The 22,431-nt window shown below is 48.8% G+C and overlaps 1 protein-coding gene across 1 annotated transcript in view; it reads right to left on the reverse strand.

Annotated features, from left to right (window-relative positions):
• The window catches only part of KIF9 (kinesin family member 9), a 40,762-nt gene that overhangs the window by 3,953 nt on the left and 14,378 nt on the right, over window positions 1-22,431 (reverse strand). Inside the window, 14 exon segments of the mRNA XM_025048924.1 lie at window positions 1-2; window positions 4-37; window positions 1,579-1,793; window positions 2,958-3,149; window positions 4,654-4,784; window positions 5,254-5,344; window positions 6,110-6,165; window positions 7,329-7,433; window positions 8,199-8,267; window positions 13,860-13,937; window positions 16,104-16,168; window positions 17,248-17,395; window positions 18,134-18,226; window positions 18,338-18,421. The exon segment at window positions 1-2 is cut by the window's left edge and continues 126 nt beyond it. Coding sequence (XP_024904692.1) covers window positions 1-2; window positions 4-37; window positions 1,579-1,793; window positions 2,958-3,149; window positions 4,654-4,784; window positions 5,254-5,344; window positions 6,110-6,165; window positions 7,329-7,433; window positions 8,199-8,267; window positions 13,860-13,937; window positions 16,104-16,168; window positions 17,248-17,395; window positions 18,134-18,226; window positions 18,338-18,421 — 1,363 coding nt within the window.

Genomic DNA, 22,431 nt, shown 5'->3' on the forward strand with positions numbered 1-22,431 from the left:
TCGTCGATGATCATCAGCCCCTTGTTCTCATACTCTCCTGCAGGGAGATGGAGGCAGTTAGGGAGCCAGGGCCCAGCTGGGGTGAGGGGAGGAATGCAAGCCAGAAAGAGAGAAGAGTGCTGGCAGAGCGAGACAGGAGACCAGGGGAAGGGCCGGGCCGTGGCCTGGGGGTGGGCAAAGCATGAGGAGGCCAGCTGCCAGGACAAGTCTCACGGTGGGAGGGGCTCAAATCAGAGAGCCACACTGGCATTTCTAGGACAAACAGGAGCAGTGAGCAGGGGGGAGGGTAGAGATGGCCCATGCTCCACTCTTATTTTTGATCTTAAACCCCATCGGCCAAAGATATTCAGTAAGCATCTCTATTATATGAATGTTTAACTTTTTTTTGTAAGTTATGTACACGAAGTAGCCATCACTGGCTGGTTTCACAAGGCACTTGGCAAGATTCTTTATTAATAATAGTGCATGTAAACCCACATTTCAAATCGTCTTTTCGTTAGAGACGATTAGATGTCTATATCATTCACCAGCTACCTTCTTCTTAAAGTTGATTAGACATCTGTGTCATGTTGAGCAGCTGTCAGAGGCTCCAGAAAGAGAGGGGTTAGTTGTGCTATTGGTCTTCTCCACTCACGATCGTGTTGTATGGGCCTTTAACGTCTGTCAGTTTGATGAGGACTGTCGGGTTAAGATACAGTCTGTGGAACCATTCGCCCAGCTGTCCACTGCCCATAGCACCTTGAAAGCTCAGCATAAGTGTCATGTCAACCCCGCAGGGTATGGGGCTTTTACCCTAGGATCCCCTGAGAGTGAGCCCTGCGTGAGACAGGTGTGTGGCTGGGGTGCGTGCAGTAGTCCCAGGTGCTGGAGAAAAACAGTAGCATTTCCAATGATGACTGGGAAAAGTAAGACATTAAGTTTCACTGCCACCACTAATGTTACGTGTCACTGACACTATAACGACACCTTGGTCATGCCGATCTCCCAATTCAAGATGTCTGGAGTTGCCCTCACAAGGTCCCTTGCCTGCCGTGGAGATCGATCTGGTCTGTGTGCTGTGTGACATCCCTGATGTGGTCACTTTGATAGACACAAATCCTTCATAGAGTCTTTACTGGACTCTGAGATGTGGGTGGCTGTGTTGAGGTCTTAGTGGCAGTGAACCCCTTGGCCCTCTGATACCTACATTCTCATTTCTCTCCTCAGTTCTCATGTCCTGACCAGCACCTCCACCCTAATCAGACCACTGGGGGCAGTGAGGAGACCACACCAGGACCCAAGGACCTCGTAGGGATGACCAGCCACCCATCTCCCTGGGCGGAAGCTTCTATGAGGACAAAAGTCTATATCTCTACATCTCCATGGGCAGCAGCACATATCGAGTGGAAGACCAGCACCTGAGTCTGAGATAAAGCAATAATGGAGGACTCGAAGAAAAAGGGTGGCTGAGAGAGAAGGACTCTGTGGCTCCCCAGGGCTAACTAGAGCCAAGTGGTGACCCAGGGATGAAAGCCGCACCCCAACAGCCCTGGCTGACCCGCTTCCGTCTCAGTCCTCCAGAGCCCGCATCCCATTTACCTTGCTTCTCTCGCAGTGACTTCTGGAAATTTAGTGCTTCTTTGGCCATGTCGATCTCCCGCTTGATGACATTGATGCGCTGTGTGGTCTCGCTGGCCCTTTTCCTGCGCTCATTCAAGATGGACTTGTTTTCTTTGAAGATGCGATTGATCTCACTACCTCGCTCATTCTTAAAGTCCTCGAAGGCCACGGGCTTGGAGGGTGGGGTGCCGGGTCTGCAGATGGAGTGGGGAGGAGGAGGAGAAATAGGGCAGCTGGTTTGGAGCCACCGGGGACTTCACTTTTCTTCCCCGGGGCTTTGTGAGCTGGAGGCCAGAATTCCTGGGCATCACCTACCCCAGATGGGAGTAACCTGTAGGAATCATTCCCTCATCTCTATGCTACTCAGCACACAAGGCACAAGACCACTGCAGAAAATGAGCCAAGCAAGGGAACATGTGAGAAACGGAAAATGAAACAAACCATTCACTACCTATTGGCAACCACAGTTTGGTGTATCTGCTTCATGGATTTCTTTGATAAATTTGTAAATGTCTGGGGCCATGTAGTATATATAATTTTACATCTTACTTTTTTTCACAGAAGCATTCTTTCATGCTCTTAAAAACCTCGAGAACTCCAGTTGGAGTGTTGGGGTAGGGGGAAGAGGACTGTCTGCAACTCGCTATGAAATACATCAAAAAATAAGATGGATGGAGGGATGGAATAATGGACACACGCACTCAAAAATGGGCACGAGATGAAATAAGTATAGGACCATGTTAATTGTAGAACCAAGGGTATTCACTGTATAATTCTTGCAACTTCTCTGAATGTTTTGGAGATGTTCATAGGCTGAGGGAAAAACTTCATGTACATCCTTGTACATTTCAAGAGCAGAGATGATAATTTACTTAGAGTTATCTCCCTAGTGTTGGCTACTGAAGGTCTTTCGAAAGAAAAGAATTTTGGCTTTTTAAATTAATGATACAATGGACATATTGTTGTATAAATCTCTGTCCATATCTCTAATTATTTCCTCAGGATAAATTCCTAACTCAATTACTGAGAGGAACTGCGTGGCTAGAGGAAGGGTCTCCTACCCTGAGACGTTGTACCTTCTGAGTGCATTACTAATTCCAAAAATATGTAAATTTAATTATTTAAATAATTGCTATTTGGAGAGTCTAAAATGATTCCGTGTATCCTGGATGACTCCTGAGGCTGGACCATTTGTATGTGGATAAGCCATCATGTTTTCCTTTTGAACTGTGCTCCTAGTCTTTGCCCATTATCCCCCTATTTTATTTCTCTTCTATCCTCAAGTGCTCTTTACATATTGAGGATCATATTTTGGTTTGGAATGACCCGGGGCAAGGGCTAGCATTACACTAGGTCACCTTGGTGGGCGCAGTTCCTCCTTCGGGGAGTCCGAGGGAAGGGTTTCAATGTTGGAGGTCTCCCGGTCCCGCAGAAGCATGTCTTTGGCGTCTCCATCCTTGGAGGATGGGGTCAGCTGGGTCTTGGAGGTGGAAATTTCAAAGTCCTTGCCACTCACGGGGCTGCTGGCACCTTCTTTTTTTGCCAAGGAGCTGGAAGGAGAAGGCAGGGGACGCCACGTCTCAGTCATGGGCAGTGAGGTGTCTCTGGCGCTGATGGGCGTGACCTTTCTCAGCTCTCACACACCAGAAGCCCCGTCCCACTCAGCTCCTATCTTGAACACATACCTAGGCCAAAGGGCAAAGAATATGACCCTAAGCCATGCAGATGGGGAGGAGGAGGAGAGCATTTTCCTCCCTTTTATCAGAGCAAGGAGCCCTCCCTTCCGCAGCCCTGGCAGGAGACACCTGGGAAGAATGGGCCATCTTTAGGTGTGAAAGCGTATAGATCTGTGGGGTGGGCCACAGGCTCTCAGGAATAATATGGCTGCTGAGGCATCCCTGGGAGGGGGAGGCAGAGCCCCACTCAGCGTGGTCTGTCTGTGGACCAGTGGGATACCAGAACAGGTCTGCCCTGGTGCTTGGAACAGTCCACGCCTGCTCTCCCCACCTACATCAGTGACCCTAGGAAAGTAGCTGCCCACCCTCTCCAAGTGACAGTACCAGGGTCCTTGCTCCCAGAGAGGCACGTCTGAGGCCTGAACTGACAGGAGGGTGCACCCTCCCGCCCCTCACTGTTTCCTCCTTCCTTCTTCTTGCAATAAGTGTGGCTTGGTGGGGGCAAGCCTCGATCCATCTGATATGGCACCCATTGGGCAGCGGCAGAGCAGAGGGCTGGCGTGTGATTGCCCTTTCTGGTGGGGCAGGAGGAGGTCAGGGGCATCATGAACCTCTGCTATGCAACTCCTGGCCTGCATGTGACAGTCTTCTACAATCAGCTTTGGCCTGCATCCTTTAACAAGTGATAACAGTAACAGATTCCTATTGAGTACTTTCCAAGGACCGGGACTGCATTTACTCATCCTCACCACAACTCCAACGACTCTGATGCTATCATTATTATTATTCCCATTTTAGGGATGAGGAAAAGAAGGCACAACGTGACCCCTTGGGCGAAAGAAGTACTGAGCAGAGAGGTGAGCCCTGGTGTCACCTCTGGAGCCTGTGTTCTTGCTTACTGCTACAGCACCTCCCAGGGAGGGCGGCTCATTAAGTGAACTTTCACCCTCTTCCCACCTTGCACATGCAAACGAGTCTCATCTGAAAGGTGAATTGGGGTTTTTAGGTCATAATGAGTGCCAGTCAGTGACGGGAGGTGGGGTTTCCACATGAAGTACCCAGAGGGGCAAGTGCTGGCCCGGCTTCTCACTTCATTCTACCACTGAGCAGCGGTGTGACCTTGGAAGTGACTTCCTCCCTCTGAGCCTCAATTTCCTCATCACTAATATGCAGACATTAACTCCCACCTCATGAGGTTGCCAGGTGACCAGCCTCAGCCTGGGCCCCACAGATGTTAGTATCGGCAGCAGTGACATGCACTATGACCACACAGTAGCTAAGACACCAGAGGAAAGACGGGAACAGCTTGTGTCCCCCCCTTTTCCTGGCCGAGGAGGGCCAGGAGCTGAACAGGCAAAGCAGCAAGAAGGTCACTCACCTGACCTCTTTCAACATCTTCTTGGACTTGGATTTCTTCCCGGGTTTGGTAGAGAAAGGAGAGACCCCAAGTCCGAAGCCTTGTCCATCGGTCTCGCCCACTAGGTGGCCGTCAACATCCACAAGCCCTGCCTGGATAGAGGCCAGCCACAGGCCCAAGGGTTAGATTAAGGTTTTGGGCCCCCTGAGGACCCAAGTGTATATGGGCTGAAGGCTCAGGTGGGCATTGTTCAGCTCACATCAAGATGTGGCTGCTGCTGCTAGGTTTAGGCTGTCCCCAACAGAGCTGTCTCTGACCACCCCATCAAATGTCCACATTCCACATCAACTCCACTCACTGGTCTGGTGTCTCATTCCATACCCTGAGGGTCCTAAGGCTTGTTCCAACACAAATCCAGGAATTGATCTTGTTTTTATCAGCCACATCTCCAATTTTAGAGATCATTTTGAATCTTATGTGGTTTACTCTTACATAGGTCACCCCACACTCATCCTGGTGTTACCTTTATCTGTTCCAACCCTAGATCTGCTTTAATGGATACTTGCTGGGGATGAAAAAAATCTGACATGACTGCTGTCAGCAAGAGGCAACTCTGCTTACCTTCTGGACAGCAGAAATGGTTGCAAAGTCATTCTTGTCTATGAAGGTGTACTTCCTGCGCAAAGTGGACTCCACTTCCTGTTCCTGTTGGCTTGGGAGAGAAAGTGAGAGAATATCTCATATCTGGTGTCATTCTAAACCCTCTGGAGCAAGAACCAAGTACATACTGGAGTTAAAAGGCATTTGGGTGTCGCTCCTTGTGAAACAGCCAGGCCTTAACCATGAACCAGACCAATCAAGCTCATTCCACGCCCAACTCCCAAATGCACACACCCATCGTCCAGCTCCCAAATCTGCAGGGCTCACCCTATGTGCCTGGCTCATCTGCTCCAGGATGACTTTAACAGGCAGTAAGGAAGCCTGCCTTGGGACCACACTTCCCCACCTGGGTACTGTCTCTCACAAGCCCTTTGGAATCATGTGACCAGCTTCTGTGATATCATCCGGCATGAGCCACTCAGGCTACAGGTATGTGTGCGTCCAAATAAACCTCAAATGCCTGCTGAGGTGGGTCTGGGGGTGGGGGAGTGGGGAGTATTCATGATGCTCTGCTCTGGCCATGCTCAGGGCCGGTGCTCCATAAAGACCTCCTGTCCACCAGGGCCCACTTCCTCTCTGAGAAGCCCCAAATGGAGGGTTGTCCTTCCTGTACCCCCAGGGGAAGGAAGGGTGGGAGGATCTGAGAGCTCAGCAGCAGAGACAACTGGGGACACCAGGGGTCTGGGCACACCCCGGGGATTCTCATGTGGCTTCTCACATGTGAGAGACGGGCGGTGTGCTTGGAGGCCGCATCCAAACCACGGGAAATGAAAAAGGCTGTCCGACGAAGGGGCCGGATGGATGCGGGGTCCCTTACCTCAGAACCACCCGGAACTGGTTGAACACCTCCTGGATCTGTCTGAGGTTAATTATCTGGAGGGAAGAGAGGTTAGACCTCGGCACCACGGGACCAAGGCTATGTCTGTGTTAGCAGAAAACCAGGACCCCTGGGCTAACCTGTGACCACCTGTCTCGAGAACAGGACATCTGCAAATAGCCTCTCAACGAAGTGGCAGTCCAAGCCCTTCTTGAGAGCAGACCGATACCCGATTAATAGTTTCAAATGAAGCATTTACTGAGGCTATAAAAACCACCTTTTCTAAGTGAAGATGTCTATAAAATCCAAATGACTCTAGTTCTTGAAAATAATAAGAATTTTAATCAAATTCTTCAAATTTAATCAAATTTAATCAAATTTGAAAAAAAATCAAATTTGTCATTCTTGGCTCTCTGCTGCTTCCAGAAGATTCTGTTACAAGCCGTTCTGTGGGGATACTGACACATATACGCCTTGGAGGAAGGCCATCGGCCTTTTCGCCCACAAGTACTACCCTTGACCGAGGCCAGCCTAGGGCTGCCCTTGCTGGAAAAGTGAGAAGAGCCCACGCCCCCCTTGCCCAGGCTGCCCACAGTAACAGGATGGGGGGTCTGCCCACGCGGCTCCCTGATGAAGGGTTTGCTGGCCTGCGCTATGAGAACAGAATGCATCTTCCCCGCAAAAGCCCTTCCCCGTGTGGCACTGTCCCTCCCTCCTTGGGCCCTGGGGGGCTTCCTAAAAGACAACCAGCATGATCATCATCCTTTAACAGCCTCACTCCACCTGCCACAGCCAAGCACCTGAGGTGCTGCAGCTCGGTTCATCTCAGCTCGTTTTCTCTCCCCACTGTCCAGGTGAGGCCACCAAAGTACGTGAGGTGGAGCATTTTGCTGAAGTCGCTCAGCAAGGTGACGGCTGACGGGGTGGGATTCAGCCCAGGGCAGCCTGGCTGGGCTCGTGCTCCCAGTGATGGATCAACTGTGGGTACGAGGCTGCTCAAGGCTGCTGGCCACTCTGTGGGGCACAGAGCCTTATAACCCAAACATGGAAACTGAGGCCCTGGTGGGACAAAGGGACCCTGAGGCCAGCAGTCCTATGCCCATTGCACCCACTCGGTGTGAGGTTCCAAGGCTGGTTCCAAGGCCATGAGCTGAGGTGTGCCCGGGACAGGGCGGCCCAGGTTGGCTGAGCATGGGGGTCCTGAGGAGGGACTCCTTACGTCGATCTCGTCCAGCGTCCCCTCCAGGTACCGCCGCACCTGGGAGTTGATCTCGGCGATCTGGATCTCATCCAGGGGGTCGTAGTTCACAAGGGAGCGGTTGGCCTTGGAGGAGGATGAAGGACATGTCCCTCAGCTCGAAGCGCCTGAGCCCAAGTAGGGGCGGCAGGGGCCATTCTGAGAACCAAGGTGGGGAGGTCGGGCACAGGCCCCGGCTGCCCAAACCAGCTCCATTCCCTTCACCATCGGGTCCCGGCAGAGCAGGCCTGACTCACAGGCCAGGTGCTCCAGTTAGCAAGGGACAACCGGGTCGGGGAGGGAAGGAAAAGCTGCCTGACGTGGGCCTGCCACGCCAAGCAAGAGGGTTCTGCCAGCTGAATCTTAGCATACTCTAGGGTGAGGTCCCCGGGAGGGAAGTGGCTGCTTCTGCTTTGAGGCCCTTCTGGACCACGCGTATCAGCACAGGCAGGCCACCACTGGATTCCTGCCCCTCCCCCACCACTCAGCCTGCCCCACCTCCCCTAACCGTGACTCATCACATTCTCTGCCCCTGTACCCCTACCTGCCAGGCCCCTGGCCCCCTGCCCCTCACCCTCCTGCTGCTGTTCCTTGACCACCTTATACCCCTGCCCCTCGGCCCCTCGGCCCCTTGGCCCCTCTAGAACTGCTATCTTTCCCTCAGTCTCCCTGCATACTTGGGCTCCCTACCCATCAGACCTCCTGTCCACCCAGTCCCTCTGCCCACCCACCCTCTCCAGCATCCCTGTCCTGACCCTTGTGCCCCCTCCCCATTCCTTCTGCTCCTCTGGTACCTTGCCCCCAGTCCCTCTGGCAGGCTGACCGTTCCCATAACCGCATCTGGCCCCTTACCAGGCTGTCGTGGATGGCTAACTCCTGCTTGAGCAGTGCCAGCTCCTTCTCCAGGTTCTTGACCATTCGCTGCCAGGGAAGCATAGTTGGCAGGGGCAGGGAGGACAGTCAGAGAGGCCGCCCTTCCTCTTCAAGCTCACAATCCCCCACCCTGTGCCCGGACACCCTGGCCCTTCCTGGTAATCCATGGGGTGTGATCTCAGCATCTGGACAATTCCCTCCCCGACTGAGGTGAGTTAGGGTCCGAGGGGGCCTCGGAGTCCCTGGCCTCGGCCTCTTAGAGAAGAGGAGGATGAGAACAGAGCAGCACAAGCGCCCCAGGCCACCTCAAAGCCCAAGTCCCAGAGCTCCCAGGATACTTCCAGGATGCCAGGCCACTGTCCTTCTCGGCACAGCCCACACCGCCAGGACACTTTCCATGCACGGCCGTACCTTTCCCCTCATCCTCCCCAACCGCCGCACAAACGTGGCACTGTTCCCCACTGAGTATCACCCGTATCACCTCCAATGTTTTGCTGCTACGAACGATGCTACAAGAACATCTTTGTGCTTATATCTCTGTGTCCTTATGGGTAGGACGACACAGTGATCTCTGAGGCTCTATGCGGCTGTCCCCATTACCTCTTTCCTATGGCTGTCCCCAGCTCACTGCGCTCTCACCGAAACGGCACCCCCCATCCCCGCCATGCCTGTGCATTGCCTGTCCCCTCTGCTTGGGACACTCTCCTCCCGGGTATTTCGTGGCTCACTCCCTCTCCTCCTTCAAAGCTTTGTTCAGAAGCTTCTAAATTACATAATCACCCTGTGTAAAACTGCAATCCCCACCCCCCCGCACACCGCTCTTTTAAAAAATCTTGCTCTAATTTTTGTCATAGCACATATCCCCAACGAACCTTAGAGCAGCACTGTCTACAAGAACTTTCTGCGATGATGAAAATGTTCCATATCTGTGCCGTGAGCCAGATAGTGTGTGATGAGTGTGACCAAGTGAATTTTACATTTTATTTGACTAATTTAAGTTGCCACATGTGAGTAGTGGCTACTGTATTGAAAACGGAAGTTCTAGCACTTACCTATTTTGTTTTCTAAAAATGTTTTTTAAAAGAAAACTCACATACATATTAAGGCGTGATGTTTGGCCATGTATATAGGTAGCGGAATGGTTGCTATATAATGTACGCTAGTCTGGCTAATTAGCAGACACATCTCACCTAGGTACCATTTTTGTGTGTGGTAAGAGTATCTGAGATCTACTTTGTTAGCAAATTCCCAGTATACAAAACAGTATTATTAAATATAGTCGCCAACCTATGCATTAGATCCCTAGAATATATTCATCTTCTGACCGAACATTTGTACCCTTTGACCAGTATCTCCCTGTTCCCCGGCCCCTGCTCTACTCTCTAGTCTATGAATTTGACTTTTTTAGTTTCTACATGTAAGTTGGATCATGCAGTATTTTTCTTTCTGTTTTCTTTCTTATTTCATTTAGCATAATATCCTCCAGGTTCATTCACGTTGCTGCAAATGGCAGATCTGGAATTGACTTATTTCTTCCATTAATTATATCTATCTCCCGCACCCCCGGCAGGTTGTTGGCTCTTCAAAAACAGAGAATTGTGTTTCTATTTGTACACTAATGCATCCCAAGAGCTTCAAAAAGTGCCTGCCACATAGTAAGCGCTCAGTGAATTTTAGGTGAATGGGTAAATGATACATTTCTAGAAACAGAACTGCTAGGTCATTTTACATTTGATAGATACTGTCTGAGTGCCTTTCATGGTGGAGGCACAAGGGACCTTATGATGAAAACCTTCACTGTGAACAGCAGGGCTTCCGTTAGTTGTCAAAAAATGGCCACTGGAGGGAGCCCCTGATAGCTGGATGCTGCGATGGGTGACTAAAGCTGTGACTGACCAGTCCACAGCAAGAGGTGACAGAACCCTGGAGTCCTGGTGGCTCTGTGGCAACTCAGGGCACAAAGCCTGGTACTCAAGGCACATGACCACGGTCGGCCCTGGCTCTCTGCGCCCCCCAGGGCAGCACCAAGATGGTCTCCTTCAGGTGGATTTCCTACGAGGTGCACAGGAGAGGCTTGTGGGCCAGCCCCTACTCAGTCCCACACCCCACTCCCAGCTGAGGAACTGCAGCTCTAGAAAATGCATCATGCCCCAGCTAGGTAGAGTCTGGCTGAGCTGTTGGGGGTCTCCAGCTGGATGTATGTGGCACAGGAAGTCAGGCTTAGATCCCTGGGCCATTCAGGTGATGTGGGGAAATGCGCCATCTGCTCCCACGGTGTCACCAGCCTCCATGTCACACCTGAGAGCGTGAGAGCCACTTCTAATGCCTGGCAGGCTTGGTGGCCTCCACTTGCCCTCTTCTACAGGCAGGAGAGAAGGTACCTAGAAACATAGGGCCGGCGCAGCAGACCCTACGGATCAGGGTCAGGCAGCGCCTCCCGGTGACCAACTCCCTTATAAAAATCAGGGGCATTATCTGGGTGGAATCGATGTCTTGGAAGCAGCACAGACTCATGAAAGTTCCCTGAGGGTCAGGTGTTTTTATCACGAACACAATAACTCAGAGAGTCCGGCTAAGCCCCACAACAGGTCGGTGCAACTCTCAGCCTGTGAAGTTTACCTGCTGGGACCCCACTGCAGCCTGCAGGTGTACCTCCCTTTGGCAGAAGAGGACATCCCAAATCTCTCCCTGCTGTCTGTTCACGCCTGTGGCTCACAATCTTTACACCACTCACAGAATCACAACCTGGCAAAGTGGGAGGGCCACAGGAGGTCGTCAGCCCAACCTCTCAGTTAGCAGATGAAACTCTGAGGCTCAAAGTCAGTTCAGTTCGCCACAGGGAGCTGGTGGAGTAGGCGGATCAGGAACCCTGTCTCCCGCCTTGCAGCCAGCCCCGCCAGCCAAAGAAATTCTGCAGAAGCTATTCCAACCGTCTGAAAACAGGCATCAGTACTGAAGATGGTTCTGAGAACAACCTGGGAATACTGGCTACAGTCTAGGAAAGGCAGCGACCAAAATAATTTTCCATGTCTCTCTCCAGACCTCATGCTTATATAAAGGAAAATGCTTGTCATGAGGACTGTAAACACACTCACATTTGATGACATGGAAACTTGGCTGCCCAAGATCAACAATGCAGATTTCAGAACAGAAATCACATTCAAGAGCATCAAAGTAAAGTCCTTGCTCACAGGAGCAACACCCACCTGCTAGATTCGCAGGTAGTCATGTGGTGGTCCTGAGCTCGGAGAACACCAAATAAGAAAATAGAAAAAATAAATAAATAAGAAAAGCTTCCCATTACAGAAAAGGATAGAAAATAATGCCATGAAACTTAGGAAGACCACCCCAAAATCTGAATTTAACAGCATGCTGCCATATTAGCTTTTTTTTTTTTTTTTAAAGAAATAAACATTTTGGATAAATGTGAAGCCCCTGACATCCTAGAGGGAACCTCCAGCCTCAGTTTGGTCTTTTCGACGTTTTTTTTCTTTTACTGCACATACATATACAGATGGTACCCAACTTACGACGGTTTGACTTACGATTTTTCAACTTTATGATAGCGCGAGAGTGATACACGTTCAGTGGAAGCCGGCTAAGCTGTGCTGTTCACTAGGGCAAATGCATTTTCGACCTATGATGGGTTTATCGAGGTGTGAGCCCATCGTCAGTCGAAGAGCATCTGTATCCATCAACAACAGTTAGCATCGCTCTGCGTGTTTTTATACTTGGCGTGAACGATAGATGCTCCCATTAGGTCACTTCGATTCCCAAGTTGTTTTCTCACTTGAGATTGTCCGTACTCCTGGTTCTAGCTCTGGCTCCCTCCTTCCATAACTCGTTTAGCTACTCTCCTGTTTTGTTTTGTCTTTTAAGGACACTTTATTGCTTAGCAATTAAAAGCATTCAAACATGTATTTTCTAGATAATTTAATGTGAGGTCATCGATGTAAAATAAATTTATTTGCATCATTTGCTTCAATTTATGTCTTCTTGACCAGTTCTTCATTTTTCCTTCCAAAATATTGCATGCCACAGCTCTGGGGCAATGAAGGCTTTTGAAACACCACAGCTAGCGACTTGAACCCTCATCTGCAGCTACCTATGTGCTCGGTACATGAGTTGTGCTCCTAGTGCTTTTTTAAGTCATCCTCTATGATAAGTTTTTGGAAAATGTTCATCATGACCAACTTTGTTCATCTTCAACTCGTAGGGTCTGATGCACCGCGAGAAGCCCAGTGACAGGCTCGCAGGCGCTGCCACCCAGGCCACGTGACCCATATGGCCGATGGTGCCTCGTGCACCTTCCTCCCTCGGTGGCCGGGTGGAAAAGCTGACTCTCCTGTTAAAGGCTACTGATCACGTTCCTCACTTTTGTGTATTACAAAGAGCAGCGCAAGCACCGTCTTCTGTAAATCTCTACACATCTGTGAGAATGCCCCTAGAGGTGACACGGTGGACCTGTACAAGTGAGTAGAGTGCTAGCTAACATTTCCTGAGCATTTACTCCATGACGGCACTGTGCTAAGAAGTTTTCACCCATTATCTTATTCTTCGTAGCATCTCTGAGAGTGGATTCTTTTACACACCCAATTTACAAAGAAGAAACCAAGGCTTAGAAAGACTGAGTATCTGGCTGGGGCTGTAGAGCTGAGGAAGGAAAGGGCAGGCTGCTGAGTCAGGAGGCCCTGATGCGGGGGCCAGGGCTCCTAACAACTGAGCCAGTGGTTCTCAAAGTGTGGCCTGAGACCAGCAGCAGCAGCAGTAGCAGCAGCACCGGGGAACTAACTAGAAATGCAAATCCTCAGGCCCCAGCCCAGATGGATGGAATCGGGAACTCTGGGAACAGGTCCAGGGACCTGTGGTTCAACAAGCCCATGGGGTGATTCCAATGCCTGCTCAAGTCTGAGAACCACTGCTCTAAGCTCTGTTCCCTCCTCAACCTCCAAACTATGGTTAGTCCCTCGGAGCCATGGGGACTGTGATTTTCCTTCAGGATTTAGAATGTGGAAAATTTAACTGGTCTGTCACGAGCTTAGGGCATGCATATGCTCCTGTCTCCAGTAACTGTGATTCCATAAACATCTTAAAGGAAAGCCAAATGGTGGGTAAGTGTGTTTTTACTTTATTAGATGTTGCCAAAATGCTCTCCAAAGTGGTGGTATCCGTTATACTCTGACCAGAAACAAACATTCCTGTCTCAGGACAGTCTCGCCATCACTTTGCATTGTCAGAAGAAGTCTAATTTTTGCCAGTCTGAGGCTGAAATTCCACTAAGGTTTTAATTTGCATTTCCCTGATGAATGGTGATGCAGAGCATTCGTCTGATTGGTCAGCTCTGCTGGCTGGGAGGGATCACTCTGGCTGGGAAGGAGGTTGCATAGTAACATACCCAGATGAGTCTGAGAGATGGGCTACACTGGTGCAGCTCTGAAACGGGTCTAAGAAACTCTCGTACAGAAGCCCAGGGCACTCGGTGGCCCTGAAGTCCCAAATGTGAACTGGGTGGGGGCCTGACCCAGGACTGCCTCTTCAATTGAGGCCGAGGCAGGAAGGGAAGCCAGACTCATGTGACCCACACAGTGAACCCGCACACCTTCTCCGCAGAGAGACGCCTGCCCTCAAGCCCCTCAGTACCTCAGCGTTGTACTTTTCGTTGATAGCAGGCTCAGTGGTGACCAGCTTCATCCTACTGGCGAACCGCAGTGAGGACAGCTGAAAACAGATCAGAGAGATCTTTGTTTCGGGCCTGTTATTTATGAGTAGAGATGTTTGCAAAACAGGTAAAAGGAGTCCACTAGGGACAATGAATCCCTGCGTACAGTCATGCCCCGAAGTGGACTGCAGGGTCCCCTGAGCCCACGGAGTGAAGCTGGGGGTCCTGCCCGAGTCCCTCTGGGGGGCAGCCAGCCAGGCGTGATTATGGCGGGAGGCCCATGAAGCAGCAGCACAAACTGGTGCTGGGAAACGGCCCTGCCACTGCTCACGGCACTGGTGTCACACGCGGGTGGGGGGCTGCACCCTGGCAGTGGCAGCAGGCAGTGGTGGCGCAAAGCCAGCCCTGAAACGGGAGAAGACTTGGAAGGGGAAGAGTCACCCGGAAGTGGCCCGCAGGAAGGCTCGACAGGGCTCCTGTTCCTTTGGGCAGTCCGGTCTGGTGGTTAACAGCTCTGCCACTGACCGACTGTGCAACCTCAGACAGGTCTGTCTTCTCTGAAAAGCTTAGGAGAGCTGCCTTGCAGGGTCCCTGGGGGACTTGGTGATGAGGTGTATAATGTGCTCTGGACAGAACCGGCCCATGGAGAGCCCTTGGGGAGAGCTCCCTGTCACTACAGTTGGAGTTGCTTCTGTGTGGGGTGAAATCAGACTCTCCCGCTCCAAGCACGGCAGCAAGTGTGACCACAACTCCCTCGCTGTGGTGACTCCCACACACACATACAGTGTCCCTGCATAAAGCAACATGATCCATGACAGGAACAGTTTGAGAGTTTTAAAACATTTGGAGAAGAAAATCACTAGCTTGCACACCCCAATATGCCTTTGTCCCAAACCCCTAAGGTAACCTCCAGCAGCTCCTCGGCGCTCTGCGGGGTCAGTCCAGGCACAGGTCTCAAGCCATGTGGGCATAAGCTTCTACGGGGGGACAGCAGGTACCAGAACTGCTTCCTGTGCAGTGACTCTCTCAGGATGGGGCTAAGGGGACAGAAGACCTTCCGCTGTCTTGAAGGGCACCTTTAACAAGGCAGCCAGGAGGCTGAATGTTCGTTCATATGTCTCGTCTTGGGGTTTGTTACACTGTGAGACCAGGAGGTTCCCGAAGCCTTCCTCTGGGGATGCTGCCTGCACGTCAGCTGGAGCTCCCGGCCCTGGCGTCCCAATCCCCAGGGCCCTGAGTGTGGAGCAGGAGAGTTCCCCCTGGAAGCTGGGACAGTCCCTAACACATGAAGCTGAGAGGCCCTACAAGAGCGTCACTGTCTCAGCCTGTACTCCAGCCAGTCTCTGGTTCTAAAAGCATCTCCCCTTCCTAGATCACTTGCGTCCTGATGCCGAGTTAATGTCCCTGAGTCACAACTCTGGCCATAGCCCTTTCCTACTCAAACTCCACGACAGCCACAGCCACCTGCGGGAGAACAGCCAAGGCTTCAGCCTGGCCGCCAGGGCCCATCCAGCTGCTGCAGTTTCTTCTCTTTCTTCTCCTTCCTGAGCCCTCCCCTGCAGTGCCCAGATGTCTCTGGCATAGCCACACCTTCTGCCAGGAACAACTCTGCTTTCCCTATCACCAAACCAGCTTAGTGCCCACCTTCCAAGCCCCAGTTGAGGAAAAATCCCCGCTCCTCTGAAAGCCTCCTCCATCACTTAGGGCTGTGGCTGGGAATTCTGAGGCCCAGGGTCATGTATGACTCATCTCTACTGAGCTGCGGCACCCCCCCCACACCACCTTGCACGTGGCAGATCCTTAACACCGATCAGCTCACGGTCTGGAACCTGAGTTATTGTTAAGATTTTTAAACATGCGATTATGAAAAACAAGGAATAGCTGTCCTTCTCGATTCCAGTTCACAGGAACAGCACCCCAGGAAGCATGGCCTTCGCCCCCACAGAGCTGGCTCTCAGCCTCCTCTCCTCACACAGGCCCCATGTGGAGCCGGCCTCCTGCCTCGCCTCTTCCTCAACACAGCTTCAGCCCCTTGGCACTCGGTATTTGAATCCTGGCTGAGCCTTCCTCAGCAGTTTTGGCTGAGGCTTATCCCCTGGGTCCTTCCACTCTTGACAATATGTGTGGCTAGTGTGCCAGCTGAGCCAGCCTGGAGCCACACTTACCCAGCCCTGCCACCCACAAGGAGGGAGTCCAATCCGGTTACACCAGCTGTCTTTACGTACCGTCTCTTCTAACTGGGCGGCTTCACCATAGATGTTTGTCACGAGGACCATATTGCAATTTCCCCCTGCAGAAAGCAGGACACAGAAGGACCGTGAACCATGTGGGTTTTCTGCCAAGAGATTCCTTTGAGGCTGGCGGGGGTCTGTTATGAACTGAATGTTTGTGTGTCCCCCAAATTCATATGTTGAAGTCCTAACTCCCAATGTGATGGTATTTGGAGGTGGGGCCTTTAGGAGATAATTAGGTTGAAATGAGGTCATGAGAACAGGGCCTCCATAATGGGATTAGTGCCCTTATAAGAGGAAAGGGACCAGAGCTGCCTCTCTTTCTAGCCTCTTTCTCTTTCTCTCTGCCATGTGAAGACGCAGTGAGAAAGCAGCCATCTAGAGGCCAGGAAGACAGTCCTCACCAGGAACCCTCCTTGCCAGACTGTGATCTGGGACTTCCAGCTTCTAGAAGGTGAGAAATAAATGTCTGTTATGTAAGCCACCCGGTCTGCAGTATTTTGCTATAGCAGCTGGAGCTGACTAAGACAGAGTTAGAAAGGACACACCCAAGCGTATATGAGGCTAGGAGGAAAGGGGGAGAGGGAGGGAAGGGGGAGGAGAAGCCACCAGCTGCACCTAAAAGAGGAGCCAGGGGAACAGCAGAGAATGAGATGGTGTGGGGCCAGGAGGGGCAGGGTCCGCCTTTGCTCATGGTAGCACTCAGTTAATGATCAGATACCAGTGGCTGTTATCAAGCCCAACACAAGAGCCTGGGGACAGAAGATGACAAGATACAGCCCCTGCCCCTATGTCGGAGAGGCTGTAAGTGAAGGGAAGATGTCACGGGAGAGGCCCTCCACCTGGGTCTTCAAGGTGAGGAAGAATTCTGCCAGCTGGTTTAGGGACAAGGGAAAACAAGAAGGTATTCCTGGTAGACACGAACGCTTAAGCAAAGGTTCTGAGGACTGAACAGCAAAGCATGTTGTGGATGAAAGAAGAGGGAGCTATGCTGGATTCTGCCTTTTCAGGTGTGTCTGAGGTTACTGTGAAAAGGCCGCAGGTAAGTCCTTGCCAGTGGAAGGAGCAATTCCATTACCAGCAGCGGCAGATATGCCAAGGCCTGTCTCTGCTCCCTGTGCACCAACCACACCCTCACCCAACGAGTCCTTCAGGGCGTGGGTGAGTTTGCACTGCCGGAAGGGGATGTGGTCCCGCTTCTGGTCCCCGAGCGCGATGATGGCCTGCTCCAGGAATGACAGGGACTTGTTGATGTAGGTGGCTTCCTTCAGGACTCGGCCCTCGGACTAAAAACCAAAGGTCAGCTGTGTTTCAGATCAAGTAGAGAGGCTGCCCCATTAAGAACACTGCAGGTCTGTGGCCAGGCCACAGCCTCCTTCCCAGGACCAAGGTCTTCTCTCAAGGCCAAAGCATCGTATTCCATCTTGGGCCAATGCTAATACTCACAGGAACACTCCTGCAAATATTCATGTGAATGCTCGTGTGAATATGAATACTTATGTGAACATTCAAATGAATACTCACTTAAGATTCACACGAATGTGAACGAACACACATGGCAACATTTGTGCAGATATTTGAGCAAATAATCCTATAAACATTTACACAAGCACACATGAATGCGTAAAGAATGCCCGTCTGAATATTCTTATGAATTCTTAGGCCAATAGTAACACTCATGAATATTTATTTGGGATGGAATACTCATGCAAAATACTCACACAACTACTCACAGTCATATACAGAGAAATGCTAACACCATCGTGGAGCATTTACTGAGCACTAACGGAGTGCCAGGCACCTTGCCATCATCTCACTTAATGGTTACAAAGTCCTGTCAGGGAGGAACTTCCTCTGTTCCACCCCTGCTAATTCTGCCCCTCCAGCCCCACAGGACCAAGCCCACGTGCTCTACCGTGCCTACCTAGTTCAGGACTGTGCTCATAAATGTGCAGTGAGGGGTGGTCCACAGACACGGACACTAGGCTGGAAGCGAGGCCCTGGCTCCTGCTCCCCGCACTTACCCCAGACTTCCCCAGCCTCTCCGAGCCTGCTAGATCCACCAAGTTAATTTTGGAAGTGATGTACTTTTCTTCTGATAAGGTCCGTGAATGGGCCTATGAAACATCCAAACAGAGGTTAGACTGTCAGAGGGAGAAGCTTCTGATTGAGCAGGCCCCAGGGGAATCAGCTGTCCCTCCCAGGCTATTCAAAGAGCTCACACTTACCTCCACGTAGATGGTGAAAATGCTGTGTGACCTGGATGAGTTTTTGTTCATCGTGTGAGAGGCTATAATCCTATTGGTTTCTCCCTGAAGAAGAGGAAAAATGTAGATAACATTTTGAGAAATTTAAGTAACAAAGCATTTGGGTTATTTCAACTACACGGACAACTGCACAGGTGATCTTGCATCATAGCAGTCAGGTGGACCTTGCAGGCAAATCCCAATTATAAACTAGTAGAGTGGGAGACAAATTGGAGTCCAGTCCTACACTTTCACCCACTGCTGGGATCTGTGCATTTGTATAGCTTTCTAAAAGCAAAGTGGCAAGATGAATTAAAAGCCTTCAAAATGTTCATAAATATTGAATCATAACCTACATACCCAATAAGTAGGGAATGACCTATCTGTACAATGGGATGTTTTGCAAGCAGGAAAATGCTAGCAAATAGTTTTTAATAACAAAGAGAGTCAGAATCCAAAATCAGAGCAAACTGATAGCACATTAAAGGATCTTAGGCCACGACCAAGTAGGATGTACTCCTGGGAAGCAAGGACAGTTCAACAAAAGCAAGTAAATCAAGGTGATACACCACATTACCAGAATGAAGGACAAAATCATAGGATGGTATCATCTAAAGAATGCAAAAGCATCATAAACAGATACTGCTACCAAGATGGTAATAATAGTCACTTCTTGTTTGGGGTTTACAGGTCATTTTTTCTTTTTTTATATAGGTTTGTGCTTCTATATATTTTTTTTTTACAGCAGACGTATTACTTTTAAAATTAGAAAAAATTGGTAATTTATATATTTAAAGGGATAGCAGGCCCTTGTCTCTAATTTGCAGGGTTGGCCCCTATACTTAAAAGGTGTGGTAGAAATGGCTGTTCTTAGAGGAAAAAGGCCCCTGTGAAATGATATGAATAAGCCCCAAAGCAATGATGCCATGGCCCCCTGGAGAGAGTAGGACACCCAAAGAGGAGGGGTGTCCAGGTTCCTCAATTCCAAGTCCTACACCTTTTTCACCGTATCTCAGCCTAAAGCATGAAGGGGGCTCCCAGCAATACAACAGACTATGTATTCACGTCTTACTGTGAATATTCTCAAAGATGATAGAACATTTGAAACTTCCTTTTGAATGCAGGTCTGAGACTGCAAGAAAGTACGGGAAGTGCCCAGGGGCCTGACACAAAGTGGGAGCAGGGATCCAGGAACTATAAGCAAGAACCAACGCCCTTCCTGGCCTGAGGGCACCTGCAGACCCACACTGTAAAATAGTCATTGCTGGATTTCTTGGGGTTTCTCTGAGCATTGAAATTGACATGTTTTAAAGACAGAGAATATCTCCCTTTCCCTCCAGAGCCATCTGACATGTTTTAAAGACAGAGAATATCTCCCTTTCCCTCCAGTGCCATCTGCTCTTCACATGGGTGAGGGGGGGTGGGTAGACCTGGAGCCACTTGTGTCCTCCCCTGACTCCCTCCACTTCCATCTCCACACCCAAACAATCTGTTCCCATTCAAAGAGTGATAAAATCTTTCTCCTCCGGAGTCAAAAAGCTTAAATTCCAGGGTAGAAACCTTCCCCTCCTTTCCTAAGAGAGGATTTGCTTACATTTCAAAATAAAGGTATGCTCTCTCTCATTCTCACTTTGCGTTCCTACCTGCCCTCCCTGGCCCCCAATCTCTCTCTACTCGCACAGACGGGAAGAGGAATAAATGTACCAGCTCTTACATAAGCTCTGAGATTCATAACTTTGGAATTCCTCTTCAGTAGTACAGACACCCCTGCCCCTCTATAAACACATGTGACATCTGTCCTCACTGTGTTGCTCTATGGGAGAATTGGGGTATAGGAAACTATGCTATGACATTACTATAGCCACTATTACCACTGTGAGGCTCTGAGTAATACAGGTCTGGTTTCTGATTCAGAGGCCTAGTGTCTCTGTGTGTGTGTATTTTTATACATATACTTGGGGGAGGGACCCTTCACAGTTCTGGACTCAACACTTTATAATCCAACCATATAGGTGAAGTCAGAAAAAGCTTTAGGTCTATCCGAGGTGAGTGTCTGATATTCCATGTCCCTGAAGTCTATGCCCTCTGGCAAAAGAGAAATAGAGGAAAATCTGCTGCAGAAAGTGGAGAGGAAACTATTTCAGCACTGTAATTATGTCTGGCTAGGAGGGGTGAAATAATGTCTCCAAGAATTCACAATCGTAACCTCAACTGAACATGAGATTGGGGCAGTAATATATACTACTTATAAGTTCTGACAACCTTAAAATTAACATTTGATTTAAAGAGGCCCTAGATTGGTAATGTCCCTTAGGCTCCTGAAAGGAAAAAAACATAATATATTTTCTAAAGTAATATATTCTCAACCCAAGCCTCAAATAAAGGCCAAGGAAGTAGAGCTTAAAGTCGTATTACAGAACGCATACCGAAACAAAGTACTGTAAGCAAAAATCACTAGAAAGAATAACTGCAGAACTGACACTCAAAATGAGAAGATAGTGGAATTATTGAAGAATATAAAATAAGTATGTTTAATATGTTTAAAGAAATAAAAGGGAATAAAAAACATGATATATGAATAAAATTCTATAAAAATAACTAGTAAGAGCAAAAGAGAACAAAACGGAACTTTTGTAAATAAAAAAATATAATACTTAAAATTAAAGAAAATATTAGATACTAATCTGAAGAAGAGAGGAAACTGAAAAATAAACCTGAAGATATTACCACTCCAGTCTCTGGTTTTACACATAAGAAGCTTGGAAGCTACTATTTCACTTTAACATTAAGTAAAAAGCTGAGCGCACTGAAAAATCCACAACCCTTCTTAAATATGTGAGGTCGCAGGGCAAATCACTGGCTCTAAAATTGGAAAGACGGGCAGATACAGAGAATTATGACATATTGGAGCAGAAACATCCATGGGAACCAGTAGTGGACAGTTCCATTTATCTAGCTTCATGTCCGGATATCAAGAAAAAATTACCAGGCATCTTAAAAGGCAACGACAGCAGAATATACATTCCTGTCAAGCTCACATAGAACATTCACCAAGACAGATCTTATTCTGGGACATAAAATACACCTTGACAAATTTAAAAGAATAGAAATCATACAATGTCTACTCTCAGACCACATGGAATTAACCTAGAAATCAAAAACAGAAATATAACTGGAAAATCTCAAAATAAGTGAAGATTAAACAATACATTTCTAAATAACACATGGAAAAGAAGAAAGATCTAAAATCAATCATCTAAGTTCCCGCCTTAAGAAACTAGAAAAAGAAGAGCAAATTAAATCCAAAACAAGCAGAAAAGAAATAATAAAATTAAAGCAGAAATCAATGAAACTAAAAATAGAAAATCAGTAGAGAAAATCAATGAAACCAAAAGCTGGTTCTTTGAAAAGACCAATAAAATTGATAAGCCTCTAGCTAAGCCAACTAAGAAAAAAAACAGAAGACACAAGTTACTAATATCAGAAATGAAAGAGGGGATATCACTACACATCCTACGGAAATTAATCACTACAGATCCATGGATATTAAAAGAATAATAAAGGAATGTTATAAACAAGTTTCGGCCCACATATTTGATAATCTAGATAAAATAGACCAATTCATTGAAAAACATGATCTCACAGAAGTAGACAATCTGAATAGGTCTATATCTATTCAAGAAATAGAATTGATAATTAATAACCTTCCAAAACAGAAATTGCCAGGCCCAGATGGGTTCACCGGTGAATTCCACCAAACATTTAAAGAAGAGCTAAAAGGATAAATAACATAAAAGAAAGATTAAGAGGTATGGAAGACAGAGTGAGAAGACAGAAGTCTGTCTAATCAGAATTCTAGAAGGAGATAATTGAGATTTTAAAAGGGGGAGGTGGGAAGCAATATTCAAAAGAATTGTGGCTATTTTTTTTCAATTGATATAAATGACATGAATCCTCCGATTCATGAAGTGTAACGAATCACAGGAAGGACTGCTTCCCACTAATGACTGAGTATGGCAGGGATATTAAATAGATCTGTTCTTAGTTGGCCAAACTTGGCTCAAGGATTCCTAACC

This window comes from Pteropus alecto, unplaced genomic scaffold, assembly GCF_000325575.1.
Source record: "Pteropus alecto unplaced genomic scaffold, ASM32557v1 scaffold156, whole genome shotgun sequence".
In the NCBI taxonomy this organism is placed as follows: Eukaryota; Metazoa; Chordata; class Mammalia; order Chiroptera; family Pteropodidae; genus Pteropus; species Pteropus alecto.